Source organism: Macrosteles quadrilineatus, unplaced genomic scaffold (assembly GCF_028750875.1).
Source record: "Macrosteles quadrilineatus isolate MER2022 unplaced genomic scaffold, UCM_ALF_1.0 Scaffold_8__2_contigs__length_117827958, whole genome shotgun sequence".
Taxonomy (NCBI): Eukaryota; Metazoa; Arthropoda; class Insecta; order Hemiptera; family Cicadellidae; genus Macrosteles; species Macrosteles quadrilineatus.
In genome coordinates this window covers 80560912-80584637 of record NW_026542601.1, presented here as the reverse complement: position 1 = coordinate 80584637, position 23726 = coordinate 80560912, and the positions used below count along the sequence as shown (strand labels likewise).

Sequence of the window (23726 nt, the reverse complement as noted above, 5' to 3'; positions counted from 1 at the left end):
TAGTTCAAAATTCCTCCGTGAACAGCGCTGTAGTAGAGAGCACTTTGGCAATGAAGGTTTACTAATCGCAAAAATAGTTCTGCTCATAAAATAAAATTATAAATGCCTCAAATTCAATTTTACTATTTTTTAATTATAAAATTAAACTATCATAACCTAACCGAACTAACCAAACTTGCTGATAAAGAAATAATAAACCAAGAGTTTAGTAGTCGGAAAAATAATTCTGTTTATTAAATAAAACTAGAAATTGCTCAATTAAAATTTTATAATTACTTAATTATAAAATTAAACTGTAATAACCAAACCAAACCAACCAAACTTGCTGATAATAAAAAAATCTTGGACCAAAAGTTAATGCTACCAACGGGATTCGAACCCGGGACCTACAGTATATCAGCCCGGCACGCTAACCATTAGACCACCGATGCCCTATGGCTATCGAAAGTTTTGTTACGGTAATGGCGTTCCCTCAGCTAATAAGAAGCCCTCAGCTGTCATCGTAGCCTCTTCTATACCTCCCCTGAGTAAATACCTAGCTAATGCCATAGCTTAATAATACAAATGAATTTATCTATGTCATCACAATGTGATTTATGCGATATTTATTCAGTAAGTTTGTTTGACAACGAATCTGTTGCTGCTTTATTTGTTGTCAAATGACAAGTTCAATTGATTCTCGATTGGCACACAACCCCTCACCAACAAGAGTTAGCTGTAGTAGGTCCTTTTGGAGCGATCGATATGTGTAATCAAAAACTATAGTAGAGAGGACAAATAAGACGCAAATCTTCTTTCACTTTTCAACCTTTTACCCAACATTCATCAAGCTTTGCCTTCGCACGATTAACGGTTAACTTCACTATTAGGACCATTTTAACAATGGTTTAATTTGTTCACAGTAGCATACATTTTAAAGCTTTAAAATTACAGATACCCTCATAGCCTACTCTACCCCCTATCGAATCGACACTATTTTACATCCTTAGCAATATGGGAGTGCCCGTGCACAAATGCATTTTACCATAGATTTAAAGGAGTAGACCTTCTTTAATCTATGATTTTACCTGCCGTTCAGGGGCACCTCTATACTGCTACAGTATAGTACAGTATAGTAAGTGAGTAAGTTAAGTGTAAGTGTATGGTCAATTGTTAAATGAGAAGTCTGCTCATGCTGTTCTCATGAACATTGTTATAGTTATAGTACATTGTGAAGATGTATACACGCAAAGGGAATTTCAAGTGGAAGGAGATTATCTCGGTAAGAGTGTTGTTGTCAGCACTGCACTGCAACCTGGCTTCGATACTGCTATTGGCTATTTCTATTTGTGTATTACAAAGAACCAAGTGTTCCTATCCTACTGCTACTGTACTGTCTTTGCGTCTGCACAATCGGCAATCAGCTGTGTGTGTTACTTCGAAGCTGTGGGCGCTGTGGCTGTCACTTGGTAAGTGTGTGTTTACATCATTTTCACCCGGCGAAAGTAACTTATTTTGTTTAATTAGATTACATAATTTTCTTTAATAAATATTTTTTTATGAATTAAGTACATGTTATTAATTTTGATGCAATGTGAGCAGAAATAGCCTCATAAAAATGAAAGCGCCTCACTGAAATAACGAGACCTTGGTAACAAGATTATTAATTCAGAATTCAGGTGAAGGTTAACTTGAGTTTGTATTTATTAAGTTATTCGGAGAAACGTTGCTCGATGACTTGGTAATAACGTTTATATTTTTTTACAGTATTTAGTTAACTTGAAATTAAAGCCTAATCACATTGTAGTGTTGTTTGAATGCATAGTGTATTACAATATCGTTATAGAGGTTGGGGAACCTTTGTGTAAGATAAACAATTGAGGGTGAAGTTATTTACTCAAATCCTCAATGTGGGCCTAAACATTACATGGTGATTAAAACAAGTTCACTTTGTCACTTCGTTTAATTGGTCAAGCTGGGCTGTAAACCCCAGGAAAAACATTTGCTGTACATAAAATTTACAAATTTTCGGACCTTTACTGTTATAACTTAACTAGTACTAGGTCTACTAATCTTATGTAATTAACAATTGATTACAACTTAACTCAACTTATGTATGTATTGACGAAGTTAATTGAACCCACAGTTTTAAGTTATGTGTTGATTCTAAACTAACCTACAGAGAAGTAAGATAGGCTACAGAGGATATCTAACTTATGCTTATGGGACAACCATGCACTTTAGCTCTTGGGGCAAAACGTACTTGAAATGAGCCAGGAATCGTCCAAACGGCGATGGCCACATAGTGTTGTTGTACAGTTGTTGTAGCGCACAAGGTCTTCCTGCAGCGTTAGTGCTCTAGTACGTGATGGCGAGGTAGGGAAAAAGAGCGGGAGGGGATGACGAATAGAATTTGCTCTAGACACCAGCAACTGGTGCTAGACATCACTTAAGTGTACCTTTGAATGTATCCTCTGTTTCTTACCTCTCTGTGCTTAACCCAAAACAATCTAAAATAACATAATCCTGAACAGGATTTGTAGATAATTAGTTTTAAAATTTTAACCTAATAAAACAATTTGGTTGTCGTATAACGTAAAAGGTCCATGTTTTCAAAAAACAGTATGACTTGAGTTTAACTAAAGCCAGACAGGAACCTGAAGAAAAACATTTGGATATTAAGCTTATGTCAATCATTTTAGTTGATGTAAAATTCATACTGTATGAGTGTATGATTACGTAATTAAGACAAAATATTGTCATTAACAATAAAACCGACTGGTAGTATCAATATTTATTGCATTTGCTAGTTAGGCATGATGTGATTCGGTATACACAAAGTAGCCTAATTAAAAAAAAAAAAACCTGAAAATATGTCATCCCAACCTAAGAAGCTCACCCTTAGTCTAAAAAATAATTAACTATCTTGGTTTGCCTTTGAATCATTATCTAAAATCATTTTGACTCAACAGAATTTTGAATTTTCCTAGGCCTACTCAAAATACAGTTTAGTTCTACAAATGACTTATAATTGACTTCTTTTTAACAAGTTTACATTTTATCCTGTCATCTGTTGGCAGCTGAGGTCAGACTATAGAATGGGGGAGAAGAGATTGTCGAGGTGGTACTTTGGTGGACTGGCCTCAGCAGGTGCTGCTTGTTGTACCCATCCTCTCGATCTCCTTAAGGTAAATATTTTAAAATTTGAAGATCCATATAACTTAGTTAGAATCTATTCAATAGGCTCCCTGACTTGTAATTTTACAATTCTTAGTCCGTGAAAGATCAATAATACATAGTAAAATATTGTTAATCCGGCATTAGTCTACAAATATTTCTTACACAGAACAATCCTACTACGCGTTTTGCAAATTTGTGTTTGTTTGGCAGAGTTCAGGCTTATACGCTTTGCAGAAAAATAGCTTGTATTAATTAATATGCTTTTGACTCTTTATCTTATCCATCATTGAGCATAACATTAAAAAGCGATCAATGAATCAGTAATCCATTTTGTTATCCAATGTATAAAGCTTTTCTCGAACTTTGGTTACACATTTTATCCTTCAAGCATGACAAACTCTACTCCTGGACTTAGTTTAGTCATACTATTATAGAAATTACTAGCTGACCCGGCGAACTTCGTATCGCCTAAGTTATAGGTTTCCCCTAAGACAGACCGATGGAAAGAAAGTACCGTTACGTTTAATTTTCAAGATGATCTCGTTCGCATCGCTCAATCACGTCCTGGTTGAAGTTCGTTCGCTACGCTCACTCACCTTTGGGTTGGAGCTCGTTCGCTACGCTCACTCACCTTTAGGTTGGAGCTCGTTCGCATCGCTCAATCACGTCCTGGTTGAAGTTCGTTCGCTACGCTCACTCACCTTTGGGTTGGAGCTCGTTCGCTACGCTCACTCACCTTTGAGAAACTCTATAAGAGTGCAAGATGGTTTATACTTCCCCACTTGTCAATTTCAAAGTTGGGTAAGGGAGATTGGAACACCTAGATAAACGTTATTGACAGTAATATGGTGAAAATAAATTTTTTGGCCTATTAAATATACAAGATTAATCAATGTGGCAGATTGGGTGTAATAAATATAAAGGTTACTTACAGTCTTTGCAATCCTGTAAATTGAGCACTACGGCCGTTTCGGAGATAACTCCATCGTCGGGTGCGTAGTCATCATACACTAATCTGAGCTATTTACATATTTACATTTTTTACGTGGTTTCTTCATTTTCATTGCGTCAAAGTTTAATAAATAGTACATACAACACAAAACACGGACACGACACGAAAACATTAAGGCACGTTTGTACTATTTATTAAACTTTGACGCAATGAAAATGAAGAAACCACGTAAAAAATGTAAATATGTAAATAGCTCAGATTAGTGTATGATGACTACGCACCCGACGATGGAGTTATCTCCGAAACGGCCGTAGTGCTCAATTTACAGGATTGCGAAGACTGTAAGTAACCTTTATATTTATTAAATATAATTTATTTATATGCCCTAGTTATATTATACAAGAACTATACATTCATGCAGTGACTCTATAAAATATTTTTTACTGCCGGCTTATGTCATAAAATCATAATTTGTTTTTTGGGTCTTAAATTAAATTACTGTTATCATTGGAAGTCTCTTGTTTTAGAGAGTTTACAGTTTTATTTTCAATTTCCATCCAAAATCTATGTTAAAGAGGTTTCTATTTCATTAGGATGCATCTGAAACATTGAAACATCACAACAAGATCTAGGTTAATGATTACAATTATTAATCTTAACCCTTCCCGGACTATAGTCGGATATATCCGGTATCATTCTGTGCATAGCGCAGGGTAGGCTGATATATCCACCTATCTATTTGGTTCCGTGGACGGATATATCCACCGATTATTACGACATCTATTGTTATAGTTGAATATATATAACAACATCACTCTTTGTAAAAACGGTCTTTTGAATTCAATTATATCTTTAACCAATGTAGTAGGAATGTTTTTCAAAATAAAAAATAACAAAAATATTTTGGACAAAAGTGCTGCAAAGGTCAACAATTTACATCAATCTATAAAATTACAGATGTGAAAAAGATATTTTTGGTTTTTTTAAAATAATTTTTGTCTGTATACATATTATACGCTGTCCGGGAAGGGTTAGAGTTGGAATGCAGGTTAAACATTGCACCAAGCTTCAGGTTGATGATAGTGTACAGAAAAAGAAGTGAATGACTTGAATGACTTTGAACATGGAGAAAGACAGTCAAGGTCACTGATAGCTTATCTTCTGTCAGATCCCTAATGTGGTGTATAGCTGCTTATTATATTGTTGTGAACTGTTTTCTATTTTGTTTAACTTTTGAAATATTAGTCCCCAGATTTAATTTACACAATATGAGAAGTATGTAAATTACAAAAATTATTTTTAGAATTGTTATTTGTGAAAGATTGAATATTTTTCGAATATCAGGAATCAAATCAAATATAATTTATTCCATGAAAATTAAATTGGTCGACAGAAATTGCAATAATTCTAAAAAATAATTGGATGATCCCCAAATAGGCAAAGCCCGTGAGAAACATAATGATCATAAACATAATCACCCGAGTTTTCATCAGTCCATATTCTATAATCTTGAGGAAGGCGTATTCTATCTCTAAAGAGAAAATATAGAGAAACGGAGTATTTTATCATGGTACTAATTTCCTGTGTGTTAAATATACTTTAGCTGACACCTTTAAAAACATGTAACACTTTATAAGAAAAACTGTACGGTACTTAAAAAATTAGACCTAAACAAAACAGCAATTACTGTCCTTATATGAAAATTATTCGTAAACAAGCTTGAAAAAGAAACTAAAAACAAGACCCAAATCTTATGAAAAAATAAATAATTAAATAAAAACTGGCTGTAAACTGACCAATTGTAATGATTAGAATGCTTATGGGGAAAATACCATTACAATACTGATTCATCTAATTAAATCCAGTTGTCTTATTTAATTTGTTCCAAAAAAAGTGGTCATTGATCTAATACTCTTATAATTTTCCGGTAGGTACCATGTTCAAAATACTGAATGAAATTTCCCCTTTTTCGAAAAGTTTGTTAAACTCACGAAGGTAATCTTTCAAACTGTTGAATTTGTGTTAAACGTTTAAAACATGATGAGTGGCAGAACAAACAGCCATTGTTCAATGTGTCTTTGTACCATGTTCAAACCAATTCACACATTACTGAACTGAAGCCAAGTTCCTGTACAAAACCTCAAGATGAAAATGACTGGTACATTTTTTAAATTCTTTTGGTCAACTGTTTATATAGCAAATAAACATTCAAGTAAGTAAAATTACAGGTAACTAGTTTCTTTAATGAACCCAGTACTTAAAAACTAATTTAGTTATTTATTAAGTAAAAAAAATCGGCTCTATTTCTTGGAGGGGAGTTCTTATAATTTATTGGGTAGTCTGTGCAAACAGATGAATTGTCAGCTGTTTTTACACTTTGGCATCTCTAATCTCTGCCGGAGTGCCATTCAAATGATTGCGCCCATCTGTCTCATCAGTGCCATGAATTGTTGGCATCTGGCACGTTTTTTTGGCACAGACAGGAAATTGAATCAAACCTCTATTAGTCCATGGGCCAGCCAACATGTCGGTATAATTTGGGGGTACTGATTTTCCTTTTCACCAAAGTTATACGGGTCTATTAGGATGTCAAAAAATCATGATTGCCATCTCAAAGTGGTAGCTAATAGAAATGGCGGCCAATCCAAGGATGTCGAGTTTTAGAAAACCAACTATATCTCTGGAACTATCTACCCTATTTCATTGTTTCTTTTTTTAAACTAAAGCTCTATATATGTGCTACAAATGTCGTCATATACACTAGTTCGATTAAATTAACCGTTAGTTAGTAATAAAGGAAATGTTAATTATTTTTCTAATTTTTATGTCAAAACCAATTTTATTAATAGATTATTTAAGAGTTATATGTACATTAAAGCTATAAAACAGACTATATATGTAGTGTAATAAATTCTCTTCAATTTGATATATTGCATGAATGGATTCCACCGAAAAGATAAGAAATATAAATTAAATTTTAAAATCCACCGTTCAAAAAAATACGGTAACTGAGCGCAGAAAAATATTATGTTTGAGGTAAATATTGTTATGTTTTCAAAATAGCTTTTTAACAATTTCAATATTTTTTCTTGTTTTTAAGTATACATTTCTATAATATAACCTTCGGTTATTGCTGCCCGGAAGAAACAACATTTCCATAAATAAGACATATTTATTCCCAATTTAAATAAACATTAGATTTAACGAGTGCTTAGGTTTGCTGCTACGGGGAAGGTAAAAAGTGTTTTTTGGCCATACGTCAATAGTATAGCATGAAATAAATAAATTTGCCAAATTTTATCAATATATATCCATAAACAAGTAAACTACAAGACAGTTTTCATTTTCTCCATAAGAATAACATGGGAATTTAAATAACACTATTTTTGAATTTTCTCTGTGACCGTTAGGCATACAAAAACGCTTCAATATACTAAAATATTTCATTTTTTAATCTCTACAAAACGGGTTGAAAAGAAATTGCAAAATATTTTGTTTTTAGAGTCAAAAATGGGAAACCCCCACTTTTAACCCATAAACCCCGTTCCCATGGTTCAATATGCTGGTTTGCGAATTTGTTCAAATAAACGTAGTTTTACACGTTTGTATTCAATTTGTATTCAATGTATTGAATTTCATCAAATTCGGATAATTTTTGCTCGAGTTATCGCGCTAACGATTATATATATATGAATTTGAACGGATTTTGTTTTTGGCCTCTTGGGATCTCAAAAACAAAAATTATATCGTTCCCGGGTCAAGGTCTTACCATGAGTACTATGGTAATAGCTTATTCCCTATATAGGAAATTCGCTAAAAACAACGAAGTCTGTGCTGGGATAACACCTGGAGAGCTTACATGCAGATGTAAATATATCTGCTGGGTATAATTGATGGGATGGCATTAATTTTAAAAAATACATGGAGAAAATACAACATATTTTATCAATTGACTGATACAATCCTCAATCAAGTTTTAAAAGCAGCCTATCATAGGACTTGAATTGATGTTGTATTTGACACTTATAAAAACAAGTCAATAAAATCTGCTGAACGTCGTAGTAGAGGTTCAGATGCAGGAATCACTTCAAGAATATTAAAGGTGGTCACAGAATCATAAAATAGAGAAGTCTTCTACTAAGTGGTGACAGTAAAACATAATTAAACCAAGTTTCTTGCTGAAAGTTGGCAAGAAGAAAGTAAAAAGATGAAAATTGGTAACAATACATTACACGTAACTTCCTCTAACAAGTGTATTAAAATAACTGGCAGTGGTTTTCAAGAAGTACACAAACTTGCCTGTTCTCAAGAAGAAGCGGATACACGTATGATGCTACGTGTAAAGGACGCTGCTATGGAATTTCCAAATTTCATTTGTGTATCTGATGATACAGACGTGTTAGTCATAGCTCTCTACATATCATCCGACATCAACATAAAGAGTAACCTGTATATAAGACGCGGTTCTAGTGGCCGAATCAGATTGGTAAACATAACAAGACTAGCATCTGTGGTTGGCTGTAGTGTCAAATCAGCTGTCCCTGGGTTACATGCGTGGACTGGCTGTGACACTGTGAGTGCGTTTTCAGGACAAGGAAAGCTCAAAGCATTGAAACTGTTACAAAGCAATATACCGGGTGAATAAAAGTCAAGACCCCCCTCTCTAATATTTTCTTAGTAAATATACAGAGATATTTGGTGGTCGTTTAATCTTAGCAGGAAGTTTCATTTTATGATTTTGAAATTGTTAAAAATGTCCCCTAAAAAGGGGGGATTTTCGGGACAACCAACATTTTTTGAATGTTAACCCCCTTCAAGTGACATCTTATTTAACAGTTTTTACAAAAGCTTAAAGAATGGTGAAGACCAGAGTTTGCTCCAAAATCAAATATTGGTTCGTAATTGTAATACTGGCTACCATTTTGGACAGAGAAGAGATAGCGAACTCTGATTTCCACCATTCTTTAAGTTTTTTAAACACTTCAAAATGAGGTGTCACTTAAAGGGTGTTTACATTTAAAATTTTTGAGTTGCCCCCAAAACGCCCCCCCTTTTCCACTCAAAATTTCAAAATCATAAAATGAAACTTCCTGCTAAGATTGCAAGACATCCAAAAGGATGTCTCTGTATCTACTTAGAAAAATATTAGAGGGGGGGGTCTTGACTTTTTATTCGCCCTGTAAAAATTTGCAACAGCTTGAATGTCAGCTTGGATGGTTGCTGTTTTCACAGCTTGGAAATGAGTTTGCCCTGACGAAGTATGATCAAAATTCAAAATGTAATCAACAAGTTCACCTGTAAGTTGTATTCAAGAAACACCAAAATAGAAAACGTAGACGAACTTACATGTTTCAAAGTCGGCAAGGTCAAGTGGACTCAGCTCAACTTCCTCCATGTCAAGATTGCTTAAATCAACATTCTAAACGAGCTAATTACCAAACAGCTATTTGAAAGCAATGTTTGAATAGTTTTCCTGAAATCCCAACACCTGAGAATCATGGATGGATGCTGGACGAAGATGGTGGGCTAAAAATCAAGTGGATGACTGGAGCACCAGCCCCTGAAGCAGTCGTAGAACTCCTAAGTTGCTCCTGTTTAATGCATCGATGTATAACCACAACGATGATACTACCACTTGCAATTCCACGCAATTCCACTTGCAATTGATGGGTGAGGCAATTTGCAACATAATAGCATACTCCTTTTATCTATGATAAAGTCGTGCCAAGTTCCATCATGTTCTTTTATGGTTAACAATCTAAAGTGCACTAATGCGTATAGACTGTCAAATTGTGAAAACACTATACCGAACAAGAGGAAGAAAACGCGGATTTTAATTTGAACGAATCTTCTGAAAGTGACGAAGATGACTTTTAATTTTTGTTTAGACGTTACGACATTAAAGTGATTTTTCGGTGTTATGCTATCAGATACCTACATGTAATATATCAAGTTGAAGAGAATTCATCACACTACATATGTAGTCTGTTTTATAGCTTAAATGTACATATAACTCTTAAATAATCTATTAATAAAATTGGTTTTGACATAAAAATTAGAAAAATAATTAACATTTCCTTTATTACTAACTAACGGTTAATTTTATCGAACTAGTGTATATGACGACATTTGTAGCACATATATAGAGCTTTAGTTTAAAAAAAGAAACAATGAAATAGGTTGGATAGTTCCAGAGATATAGTTGGTTTTCTAAAACTCGACATCCGCCATCTTGGATTATCCGCCATTTCTATTAGATACCACTTTGAGATGGCAATCATGATTTTTCGACATCCTAATAGACCTGTATAACTTTGGTGAAAAGGAAAATTAGTACCCCCAAATTATACCATATCCTTCAATTCGGCTAGTTGGCCCATGGACTATATAGCTAACTAGATGAAATATGATTTTAGCTCCACAATTTTAAAAATTAACCAGTTTTTTTTTAGTGCAAATGTGAAGTGTAGCTTTTGTAAAAAATATACAATTAAAATGTGAATATCTTATTTGCAACAGGAACCAATTCCCTATTTAAATTACACTAGTTTGATCTTATATTAAATAGTTTTTTCACCAGAAGGTGTAATGAGATATAACATATTTCTTTCATGACAATTCTCTTAATTATATCTTCCAAACATTTTTCATTAATGTTGGCAAAACTAAACTAATAAAAGAAAACCAACAACAACAAAGTGCTCATGGGGAGTATATTGTGTCAAAACTGACCTTCTTGGTTTATCTTATTTTGAAAGATCATTCTGCTTATCTGCCATTAAATTACTGATAAAACTACTATTACTGATAGGATTTTGCATACCAATATTGTTTTGCAACTGCTTTCATCTCTCAATTAAAAATTAAGACTTTTTCCGACTTTTGTGTTTTGATTTATAGCTTCAAACAAAACAAGTTAGTTCAAACAAAGTAGTTGAAATCTGTATCTGTCCTACACTTGTATCTAGTGTGATACTGTATATTTCTGGTTTGATTAACTGAGCATCATAGATACTTAGAATTGCTCACTAATAAATATATAGTGTGATACTGTATATTTCTGGTTTGATTAACTGAGCATCATAGATACTTAGAATTGCTCACTAATAAATATATATTTTATTTCCAAAGCAGCGTTTACACAAGTGTAGTAGGAAGGCGGGCTAACTGACTCAGGTAGCTTGAAATACACTTACTGAAGCAGGTTTTAATCTGTCTGTCTACTGGTCTTGTGTAAACGTTGCTTAGAGCTTATAATCACAGAAAGCGTAAACATTTACGAAGATGATAATACAGTAACTCTGTTTTAAGACGGAACTTCCTTATGAGTCTCCCTTACCATATACTGAGTTGATGATTTTGTTATCTCATAGACATATTCCATCTAAATAGTAGACTAGCTGTGATGTCCGTGCTTTGCATTGGGAAGAGGATACGGAAGAGAATAAAGTGGTACTTAAAATCCTGCCGTATGAATTAGTTGCACATCCATATTCATTTTAGAAAAAAACTTATCAAATATATGAATTATTTAAGATGGGGACGCCACTATGTGCATATTTGAACCAAAATATGAGTGAAGGACGAGTGTAGTATGAGTGACACAATCTTGTAGTCTTGTTAGTGACTAAGGCCGAGATATTCCATAGACACAGCTGTTAATAACCCAAACAGCTAATGGCAACTAAAGCACCTACAGTTTATCGTGGAATCCGAACCACATTCTTGCCGTGGTAGTTGGTATTAACGAATTAGTCTAATTATCAGGATAGTACTGCGGATAGTCGTAGTACTCACTAGTGCGGACGGATATCCACACCAGGGAGTATCGCATCCACAGTGCAACTCTATAAATATCCACAATTTGAGACCTCCTATTACTATTAGCTGGATTACAGGACGACTCCACCGTCCCGGATGACTAAGAGAAAATTTTGTTTATCTCACATATATTGTCTTTCCAAAATCTCAGGGCCTATGCTCCACTACACTAGTAACATCCCCAAACAACTTTGGATATAATCTTCAAGAAGAATTAATATTAATTTGGATATAACATTTATTTTGATGAAATGTCGCAGGTTCATCTGCAGACTCAGCAGGAAGGCAAGATCTCCATTGTCAGACTGACGGGGACCATCGTTAGAGAGCAGGGTTTTCTGGCGTTATACAATGGCTTGTCAGCTTCATTATGTCGTCAGCTGTCGTACTCTACTACTAGGTTCGGCATATACGAGGTATGTTGGCTAACCTTGTATCTACGTATACATTGTTAAATATAACCTCTTAACTGGAAGAAGTCCTTAAAAGATTTCTACCTATCTCTATTGTCTCCAAAGTTCACAAAAATAAACAAATTAATTTTAGTTGTACCAAAGCTACTTTGTGTCATTACTGATTTAATAAATGAAATAGACAAAATTGTTCTATTTCTTTTTAAGTTACTAACCAAAATGGGTGCGAGTCATTTTTCCAGGTCGATTGCTTCCTAAACTTATTTTCATCCTACCTCTTTCTTGTGAGAGTTTGTAATAACTAGAGTTTGGTATTGATTCCAAAAAAATCAGATCAGCAGAAGAGATGATTAGCCTACTGGTCTAATTTGGACCATCATTATCTGAAATGTTCTTTGTAAATTATCTCTCTCTACTTAACTATTGCTAAAATTAGTTTGATCACTTTTTTGTAATAATGGATCATCTAAAGCATGTTGCTACCCAAATATAAATAAACAATAAGTGTGAATAAATGTATTTTTAAAGAAACAATGCTTCTATAAAAATAAAAATAATATTTACTAAATTGTATTTGCCAATTTTGGAACGTGTCTACTAAAAATTTAACTAAACATTTTGGACTCGTAGCATTCTTTCACCCCCTAATTAATGCTTAAATAATAATTTATCTTCACTCTTTAGTATTGTCTTATTAAATAAATTTAATACAGTAATTAAGACAATTATTCATATTTCTCTTTGCATTTTAGTTTTTAGCCATGTAATTGTCATTTAAATTTACTTCATTATCAGTGTTGGGCAATTGCAAATAGCAGCAGACGACGGGTGATATGTTGATACAGTTGGGTCTGTGATGGTGAGAAATAAGTGCATCACATGTCAAGGTCGTCTCATGACCTTGGCTGCCCCCCATTGACCTTCATTGCGATTGTGATTATTATGTGTTGGAATCCATCGACTATAAGGTTTATACAAATCAACTAGGCAAAATCAAAAGACATACACAATTTAGAACCGTGAATTTGGGTAATTTTACTTTTACAATCTTATGCGTTTGAAGAGTTTCTCCTAAAATAATTGATATCTCTTGGTAAAATTCAAGTTTTACCATTTACTATTGGATACAGAAGTTGTGTTAATAGTCAAAGGTTTTACCCTATTAATGACCTAAAGTTTCATAATCATGTCCAATTATTTATAATCTACACAAAAACTATTATTTATAATCTTAAACAAGACTTTTGATTTGTTTTAAAAGAAAGTAAAACTGGGATGGATATCTACAGTGAATTATATATTACTACACAACACTGCTGCATGTTGGAAACATAAGATTGTATAAAGCACCTGGACTTAATTTTAAGGGACTTAATTTTGGTCTAAATTTCCCTCCAGCGAAATGAATGTTTAAACTTTTAACAGATTTAAAATAAATGTTTCCAAAAAGAATACTAGTTTTCAGTTCTGGCACCTTAAATTCAAGAATCGAGCTCTGCAGTTCACTTTGACGGTTCTCGGTTAGACTAGATGAAAGCTATTGGCACTTTCCATCTATTAATTTTTAATCACTAGGCATATATAAGTTTAAGCATATATAGGCATATATAGGAATAAGTGCTGAAATATTGAAAGCTGGAGGACCTGAGCTAGCAAAAAGGCTACATAAATTAATATTACAAGTATGGAAGGAAGAAAATGTACCGGAAGATTGGAGAAATACAATAATAATCCCAATCCACAAAAAGGGTGATAAATGGGACCCAAATAACTACCGAGGAATATCATTACTAAGTACTTCCTATAAGGTAATGTCCAAGATACTTCAGAAGAGACTTGAGGAATACACAGAGGAAATAATTGAAGAGCACCAAGCTGGTTTTCAAAGGGGCAGGTCCACAACAGATCAAACTCTTAAGGAAGCAATAGTTAAATATTGGGTCTTTGGTAAATCTTTCTATGGCCTATTTATTGATTTTAGCAAAACGGATGATAGCATTCATAGGGAAAAAAATTGGTATAGAATGGAAAGTTTTGGAATCCCAAATAAACTAATAAAATTGGCTACTTTAAGTGTTAAGACCTGTCCTTCTTTATGGAGCTGAAACCTGGATTATGGATAAAAACACAGAGAAAAAACTTATTACTTTTGAAAATAAAGTCCTGCGCAAAATCTTTGGCCCTACTAAAGAAGGAGATGTGTGGAGAATTAAACATAATCAGGAACTAAGAGACCTGTTCAAAGAGCCAGATTTAATTGCAGAGGCTAAAAGCAGGAGGCTTCGCTGGACGGGCCATATCATTAGAAGAGAGGAAACTAGCACACTATCAAATATGGAAAAGTGACCCACTGGGGAGGAGACCACGAGGGAGACCGAGGAAACGCTGGACGGATGAAGTAAAGAAAGCTATGGCCAGGATGGAAGTTAATGAAGATACCACAAGAGACGTGGAGACAGTGTGTTGGTGAGGCCAAGTACCACTTGGGGTACAAATGGCCATGGGAGTAAGTAAGTAAGTATATATAAGTTTCCCACAGACATGAGGTCACCTTATGGGCATTTAATGTAAGAAAAAAATTATTGTATGAATATTTAAAGAAAATATTCAGTGTTTACATACCTCCTTCAAATAATCTAATAATTAAAATTGCTCTGATGATTAATATTTTTCCTCTGGTTTACTTAAAAATTTAGTCTTAACATAATATATTTAGATCTTCTAATCCATTTAATCCATCTGATTAAGTGATGTCTTAAATTTGTCTAATGAAATGCACTTGTTGCGTCGTAGATAGCCAAGCAGGCTGTAGCTCCTCATGGGGAGGCTATATCGTTCCCGGAGAGAGTGGGGATGGCTGCTGCGGCCGGTGCGGCGGGGGGAATTGTGGGAACTCCAGCGGACCTGGTGAACGTTAGAATGCAGAACGACATCAAACTCCCTGTGGACAAGAGAAGAAAGTGAGTACAGGTTAGAATTATTTCTACGACACCGACACCCAACGGATTGCACATTCAAAGTAATAAAGATTGTTAACTTGCCGTAAATCAAATCACAACTCATTTCCATAAAATATGTATTGTAAACTGTGTGCATAAACTGTGTGCATGTCATAGTGAAAGAGCAGACCATATTCTAAACAGTGGTAAAAATAAAACTAATTATCTATTTTCTTGAATATACATACCAAATGTTCTTGTAGTGGCTTCAATCAAGCTTTAATCATATCTGTCAGCTCATTGATGTACATCTTGTAATGTAAGACAATTCTTGCACGAAAAACGCACAAAACAACACGAAAATAAAAAAAAGGCCTTGAAACTTCAGAACACTTGAAGGTCAGAAACTTTCTGTTGCATTCGGTGAAACTCATGGCTACGGCTACAAGGACAACTCAAAGCTGTGAGGAAACAAAATAAACAGATCTGGTGGTCTATCACAGTGAGAAATCTGATTTCTCTTAGCCTAAAATATACAACCGTGTGTGCTGTCTTACAGTAATGATACAAACAAAACGAACACATAACATTAGTGTATGTGCTGTTCTAGTTACAAGCATGCCTTTGATGGACTGTTCCGAGTGTATCGAGAGGAAGGGTTCACTCGGTTGTTTGCTGGAGCCAGTACAGCCACGAGCCGAGCTGTGCTGATGACTGTGGGTCAACTGTCCTTCTACGACCAGGTCAAGCTGATGCTGCTGGCGTCTGGCTACTTCACTGACAATCCTGGCACTCACTTCCTCTCTAGTCTAACAGCTGTGAGTAGAACGTCATTTTGTAATAGCCTAGGTTATTTTGTTAATGTCATTATGTAGCAGAAACCCTCTAAACTGTATCATGAACTTTTGGATAAGTAGATATATCCCATCTATATGGAACAGCTGATTCAAAGTATTCGTTTTAAAGAACATACCACAGCTGAATGAGCCAAACAATAGCCTTCTCCAGTACACAAGGCCGCGGCGAGCGAGAACTGGCAACATTGCACCTAAGTGCGATCGCCTTACCATTACAATGAATTGAGGAGTAGCGTACCGACTTACTTATTTGCGCTTCTACTACAACCTAAATAATTAGTTAGTAATGACATTGAACTTGTTACTACAACATGCCAGATAGATGGGTTGTGCCCGGGGGAGCAAGAGTAATTACGAAAGCTCATTTAAAACTGAAGGATACCCAAGTGATCCGTCACGTAAGCAACAATGGCTTCATGCCATTCCTTGGTCGGATTGGACACCTTTAAACACACTGACCCCCTTAAGTACTAGTCAAAAATATGCACTACACTATATAACAATGAAAGCATCAGAGTCTGACTCATCTGAATGTTGATTTGGTTATAACATTCAATGAATATTAATTGTGGAAAGCCATTAGGCCTAGCTTCTGAAATCGTTTACAAAATGGCAAACATTTTATTTTACTTATTTTTATTTTATTTTACATTCCAACGGACAGCCCCTTTTTGATATTGGTAAACATATGACAAAAATTGCTTACGACTAGTACAATACAATGATTGATTGATTGTTATGCTGAACAATTATTCAAATAAAATAAATTATTCAGTCAGTATGCCTTCAAACAAGAAAATAAAACTTCAAATTTTGTTGTAGCTAGCTAGACTTATGGTTCCAAAATCCTCAGGTAGGCTAAAACTTAATATTTCTACTGTATTTCAAATTGAAAATCATTTTATTTTAACAAATTATTAGATGTTAGTCTCTAGAAATCCATTTGCAATGTTAGTTTTATTTAAAATTATCAAATTTACAAGGAAAATATGCAAAATACAGACATTTCCACATTCATCGTACTTCCAATACATAAATACAACCAAATAAAAACATTTTGTTTGTATTTTTAGTTTTAGACATATTGTTCTATGTTGTATATTTTTACTAAATAAATAAGCTAGGTACCATACCTTGATTCTAATTGTCTATTTTACCATACCCTAAAATCCACTAAGATTTTATGTCATTTACATACTTTCATGATTTGATACAGAGCATCAAAAACAGTAATAGGCCTACTCCCATAGCCTAGCGTGTGTGCCGGACCCAGGCGGTGGATGATTGCGACGTTGCCAGTTCCAACAACCAACGCCAGTGTCCAACAATCGTTGCCAGTGTCGTGTCCTTGTGTATTAGAGGTAGCTATGGCCAAACTCATAGAGTGCCTTAGCCGTTTTTCTGAAATTGTCTGTTTTTTTTTTGTCAATTTGTTCATTGCATATTTTTGGTCATAAACATTGTTTAACAAACTAAGTTACAAAACAAAAATAATTTTTATCTATAGTAACATTTAAAAACAACTTCTAACTTGTTTTCAATTTTGCTAATTAATGCAAATAAGCAGCGCTTGGCAGATATGTCCCCCCACGTTTTTTTGTTTGTTTAATATACATGTTGCAGCTGATAGACATTTTGGCAAACCTCAGCCTGTTGAGCTATTATTTCAAAAGTTCAAGTGGAGGGGATGGGTTTCTTCCACTAAAACCCCCTAAATTTTGTGAATTAAGTACCTATAGTAAGTGATTCAATCATTTGCCTATTACAATAATTGTGTTAGGCCTAGTGTTTATCAGTTTCCACAAAAGAATGCCAGGATTTTAATGTAATTGCTTGGGCACTATTCAAGGTAACTAAACATTTTTTAGGCTACGTCAAATTTAGGCTAAAATAACTAAGTTTTGTTTCCCATGTAGCAAAAGTGAGGACACGTTGACCTTGGCATGTGCAGAATAGGTGCACGGTGGTAGGCCGCCATTGAGACTCACGCCTGTCGCCAGTATGATGTTACGGTGCAACAATAAGCTACAACCGATGACATCAATCGAAACATGCGATTGCTTACTAATCTTACAAAAAACATAGAATTTTACTGAGTTTTATACACCTGACTTTTACTAAAAAGGCTTCTTTACTCCCTAGGGACTAAAAAGAGGGAGTAAAAGAGAACCTTTAGTCCCGCAACATATGTAGACTATTAAAACGGCAGTTTTTGATGCAGTATTACGAACATGACATGTTCAATTTTCCTATATGTTGATGGTTGGTAATCAAATTACCTAGGTTCCTGTTGGCTTGTGGTTAATACAATTGGTTTTGTTTTGGATACTGAATTATACATCCACATGTGTGAACTGAAGCTACCTAGTCCATTAATTTTCTACATCAAGTAAACGTAAACGTACGTCAAGTTTGAAGTAAGTAAATATCTATTACATATCAACAGTGGCACACTTTTGTCATGTTGGTATGACTGTTGCAGGGGGCCGTGGCTACTACTCTTACACAACCACTGGATGTTCTCAAGACAAGAGCAATGAACGCTAAGCCAGGAGAATTCAAGGTAAGAAGATTTCCACTTAATCATAAGGATCCTAACATGACACAGTGTTCTATTACTGACAGTTACTTTGTTCTAGTGTTTCCCAAAAGAGATTACCAAAATGAAAACGTTTCTGCTTTGTCAATTGTTGGAAAAGTAATAATCTGTAAAAAGTAATATCGATTTATGTTTTACTACTCTTAAAAGAACCAAACGTTTATGAAATGTAAAAAAATAAATGAAAACGGTTATCACTATAGTTTCAAAAGCTGATATTTACTTTTTCCATACTTACAATTGAAACCAGTTGAGTAGGAAATCTCCATTAACTAGTGTACCTGTTGCTCAAATTCGAGCAATTGCGAAGCATTACAGGCGTTATTTTAAAACGAATAACAGTCATAATTTCCGATGACTATAAGAGTCGTCTCAAAGATTATGGAAATACTCAAGATGTACACAGCAGATAGATATAATCAAAATTTTTTGTAAATATCTTATCTTTTTTCAAAAGCTGACCTTGTTTTTTAGTGTTAAATTTTCCCTACTCATAGCCGAATTTTTTTTTTAAGGGAGAGGAGGGAAAATGCTTTTACGCACACAGGTAGCCAGCCTGTAGTGTGAGACTCCTGAAACTATCACAGACTACTCACTAAAAAACCCCCTCTACTCTGTTGGACACAGACCTGGAATTGTTTGTCACATTACTTCAAGTCAGGCCAACATGTGACCTAAGCCCTCGGGGCTCTCACCGTTTTTGGCATTTAGATACTTTATGACCTACACCATAACCATAGCCGCATTAGGTTGTCTATAATAACGATTATAAATAAAAAAAAAAAACATTATTTATATTTCTTCTACTGTACTTAGTTGAGTTCTATGACTTTCCTGTTTCCATTGTTTGCAAATCGGCTCTTTCAATTATTGCTCAAGAAATGTAGCACAGTGTTAATTCAGTTTTATTTTTAGTATATCAAAATTGTCCAGTATTTCTCACTTTTTTCCATTGTAATTTAAAAAATTACACCAACCAAGTATATCGTCTACTACAGATGCAATACGCCAAAGAATATCGTCTACGTGCAATCTCCAAGAAGTGGTAAAAAAGGCAGAAACCAACCAAATAGATATAAGTTAACTCCATAAGAAATAATTTTATGAGTTACTGTGATATTAGGATTTTCCACTGATTTGGCAATAGAAAATTATATTGCAAAACATGGCACGATTCAGAAGAAAATCGATTTTAAAATCAGAAAAAACCCATTGCAAATCATTCATATTGACAAATTTAGTAAATCACAATTTAAATATTAACAGCTGTTTCAATGTATGCATATGGTCGTAATGTAAACAAATCTGAAGAGGGAACTTTAAAGGCCTCTGGGGCAGAGCCCCAAGGGAATTTACCTTGTTTCTCTTTTGATGGCTCATCTACAGACTAAGACCTTTCTTTAGAGACCCCTACCGAGTTTCTACAACCAGCCGTTCTCTCAAATTAGCTGTCACAAAGAAAAACAGTTTCAAATTAATATATAGATAATTGCTCCTTAATAACCACAACTGAAGCTGGATCATTTCATAATTTTATATAAGAGATTTGTCTTTGTATGATTGACTCATTTAAGATTTCACAGGCAAAAAGAAGCTCATCTTTCATTTTACATACATTTTAAGGTAAATTGATACTTTTTGCACCCAAATGTCAAATTAGAAAAATGTATCTGCCCTACTATCCATCCAACATCATAGGTAGTAATAGGAAGTAAAAATCATGTATGGTATTGTGCAAACCTAAAGTAACAGTAACAGTAACACATTTTTATTGTTTGCAAGCCTCAAGTAGGAAGCTTATGAAGATAAGATTTATATAAGGTAATGCCTTAAAGATTCCAAAACCAAGCCACAACTAACTTATAGTTGAAAAAGTCCTAGGTAAACGTCTTTTGGGAATTTCACTTAGTATTTTTTGTGCTAATACTCCTCTTGTTTTTCAGGGCATTTGGGACTTGGTCCTTTACACAGCTAAGCTTGGCCCCCTCGGCTTTTTTAAGGTGAGTTTTAATCTTATTTTTAGAGCAAGAAGGTTATCCTAAATTAAGGTTTAATCTCCTGTCCCAATAGAGCAAGCTAGTTTGAATCTTATCTCTGATACTGTATCCTTTTCTTCCCTCATGACTATTTTAATTTGGCTCTACCTTTATGTGAGACATTGTATTTTCATAGTAGTTATTACGATGGAACAGAAAATCAAGCTCCCTCCAAGTAAGAATTGTGTTCTGTGATTAATTTTTTGTAAGGGATCAACCCCTTTTGAAACCACGAATACTAGAAAAGACCCGGTATGGATCATAAACATAAACAAATGACGTTTTTGGCCCGGGTTCTATAATAATAGCATTAACATATGTTTTGACAGTACCATTCAAACAATGTTAATAGTTATTTGTGCAGCTAGTGAGCAAAGTGAGCAATTGCCTCTCCCTTCGAGGGAAGTTGCCACTCCCCTACGGCTCGTGAGTAAGGATTTCTCGAGTGAGGCGATTGCACTTTGCACTCGAGTTGCACACATTATATTTTGCCTACAGTTACCATAAAACAAATAAATTGGTAAAGAAATGTGTCTTCACGTTGCAAATCTGGAGTGAGACAAAGTAATTAGAGTGAGTCAATGTTAACATTGTCTCACTGATGAGCGAATTGGCCACTTTGCTTTCTCAAATCAGTGAGAGAACCTGTACACATTGTTAGATAACTGTAGGAAAATTATGTTTATTTTCGGGCCAAAAACGTCATTTGTTTATGTTTATGATCCATACCGGTATTTTTCTAGTATTCGTGATTGAAAAGGCTGTACACAATAAATTTGCACTAGGCTGGCCATGAGCGTCACATCAATTTGGGCAAGACAGTGAAAAAGTTTTAAGAATTTTTGCAGCCAAAAAGTACGACGAAGAAAACAGTTCTTTATAGTAACCTTGACTAAAATATACAGTAGAACCTTGCTAATTCAAATTTCAGAGGAAAGACAATATATTTCGAATTATAGGAAGTTTGAAATATATAGAGTTTGAATTATAGAGGTCAGAATAAATAAAATTCGAATTATGGAGGTCCCAGTTTTAAGTGTAGAGAGTTTGAGAGAACGGAGACTATAATGAACACATTATGGAACATCATAAGAGCGTCAGTACATGTTTCAACAGGCGTATTTTTTGTTCTAAATTCGAATTACAGAGGCTTACGGTGACGCAGTTCGAATTGTAGAGGTTGACTTCGAATTTTGGTGGTAACAATTCGAGTTATGGCAACAAAATTTGAATTGAAGAGGCAGCAATAATCGAAAAAATCACTTCGAATATCGGTACAGTATTTTTGGAATTTTTGAGGTTTTCTGAGGGTTACAGACAAACATGACTAATTATAGAGGTTTTTGAATTATCGAGGTTCGAATTAGCGAGGTTCTACTGTATCTTGATGCATTCACTTGTAACGTCAGGTATTAACAAACTTTTACTTTCCACAAAAGAATGGAAGATAGAAAATTCTGCTTGAAAGTTTGAGAGATGGAACACTCATAATTCATTATTCATCAAGTTTAACCTTTGTTTGCAGGGCTACGTTCCGGCTTTTGTTCGCCTTGCTCCTCACACCATCTTGACGTTTGTGTTCCTGGAGCAACTTAGGACCAATTTTGGTGTCGTCCAGAAATAACGGGTAAAAGGGGAGGTTTTGGGACCAGATTTTAGTTGTTAACAAGCAAGCAGTAGGACAGCTTATAGGCTGATCCGACTTATAGGCATGCCGATCACAGCGTAGATTTAAAGGAAAGATTTCTTAGAATCAAAACAAGTTTTCCACTAACTATCCCACACATTATGTTGTGGTGTAAAATAATAGTTACTATTCAGTGTGTTTTTGAAACATACACTGGTTCAGCTATTGTAAAATGCCGTTTTGAAAGACAATGACTTTTTTTCAACATCAGTGCAACATTTACCGTTCAAAATACTATGTTGAGTAGGCCTAATAAATCTGCCAAATGCATATATTGAGTTTCAAATTAAACCAGATCTTGCTCACTGGGAACCACAGTTAAAATCATGAATGTACGGAACAATTTAATTCGCATGAATAGTGGAAAGTTAGGAAATCTTTCATTTGTCTTTCTTTTTTAAATTACTGTCATAGTATAACTATAACAGTAAAAGTTTACATAAAATAATGAACTAACTGAATTTTAAATTTACTTATTTCAATCATTGTTTAACTTGTGATGAATTAATGCTGTTCATAACTTATCAAGTTCAAACCCCCCCCCCCCCCCTTGAGAGATGGTTTTAATCTAGAAACATTAAATTTGTTTTTGGAAAAACCTTAGATACACATAAAATATGACACAAGAGCTGCAGTGTTTCTTTTTATTGTATAGAACATATAAAATATGTTGAAGATAGTAGGATAAAATAATTTAATAGTTATTTGGTTGTTGCCTAATTGTAATTAATTTGTTTGTATATTACAAACATGCTAGATAGGGATGGCTTGGTTATAGTTAACTGTTGCAAATAATTTATGTTATTAAATATATATAATATATATATTATATATTGTTACAAATTGATTATTTTTTTAGTTAATTGAGAAATTTCTTTTAGAAATATTTTTGGTTTTCAAGCTGTTGTGTTGAGCTATATTTGAGCATTTGATGTTTCGTAACACATTCAAAGTATATAATTATAGTACAGTAGACTGTGATCATTGTTTGATAATATTTTGTTACCTTCATACAGCAAAGCTGTTAATGTTGATCTTTTCTTCATGTTTTTATTTAATTCTAAGTTTTTTATTCTTTTAATATTTAACAAAGTTATATATACATTTCACACTTTTATTTCTTTCCTTCCATGAAACCTTTGCGGTTACATTTATTTGTACTAATAAAGCATTCTGTCCAACACTGGACTAGGCTATGAACTGTTGAGTTATTCAGAAAACACCTATTTTATCACAGCTTTTATGAAAAAATTAATGAAATTC

General features: G+C 34.2%; 1 protein-coding gene across 3 annotated transcripts; it reads left to right on the top strand.

The window, feature by feature from the left end:
• Positions 1–1342: 1342 nt before the first annotated feature.
• Positions 1343–23619, top strand: LOC128999285 (mitochondrial dicarboxylate carrier-like). Of its 3 annotated transcripts, none has more exons than XM_054425691.1 (8): positions 1343–1448; positions 3060–3167; positions 12193–12348; positions 15139–15305; positions 15895–16102; positions 18624–18704; positions 20684–20740; positions 22302–23619. In XM_054425691.1, exons 2-8 carry the CDS (start codon positions 3078–3080, stop codon positions 22398–22400), a joined length of 858 nt encoding a protein of 285 aa, XP_054281666.1. In that variant the 5' UTR covers positions 1343–1448; positions 3060–3077; the 3' UTR covers positions 22401–23619. The 3 variants fall into 3 exon arrangements, with proteins under 3 accessions (XP_054281666.1, XP_054281668.1, XP_054281667.1); XM_054425693.1 differs by lacking the exon at positions 1343–1448 and adding an exon at positions 1544–1658; XM_054425692.1 differs by lacking the exon at positions 1343–1448 and adding an exon at positions 1697–1720.
• Positions 23620–23726: the final 107 nt, after the last annotated feature.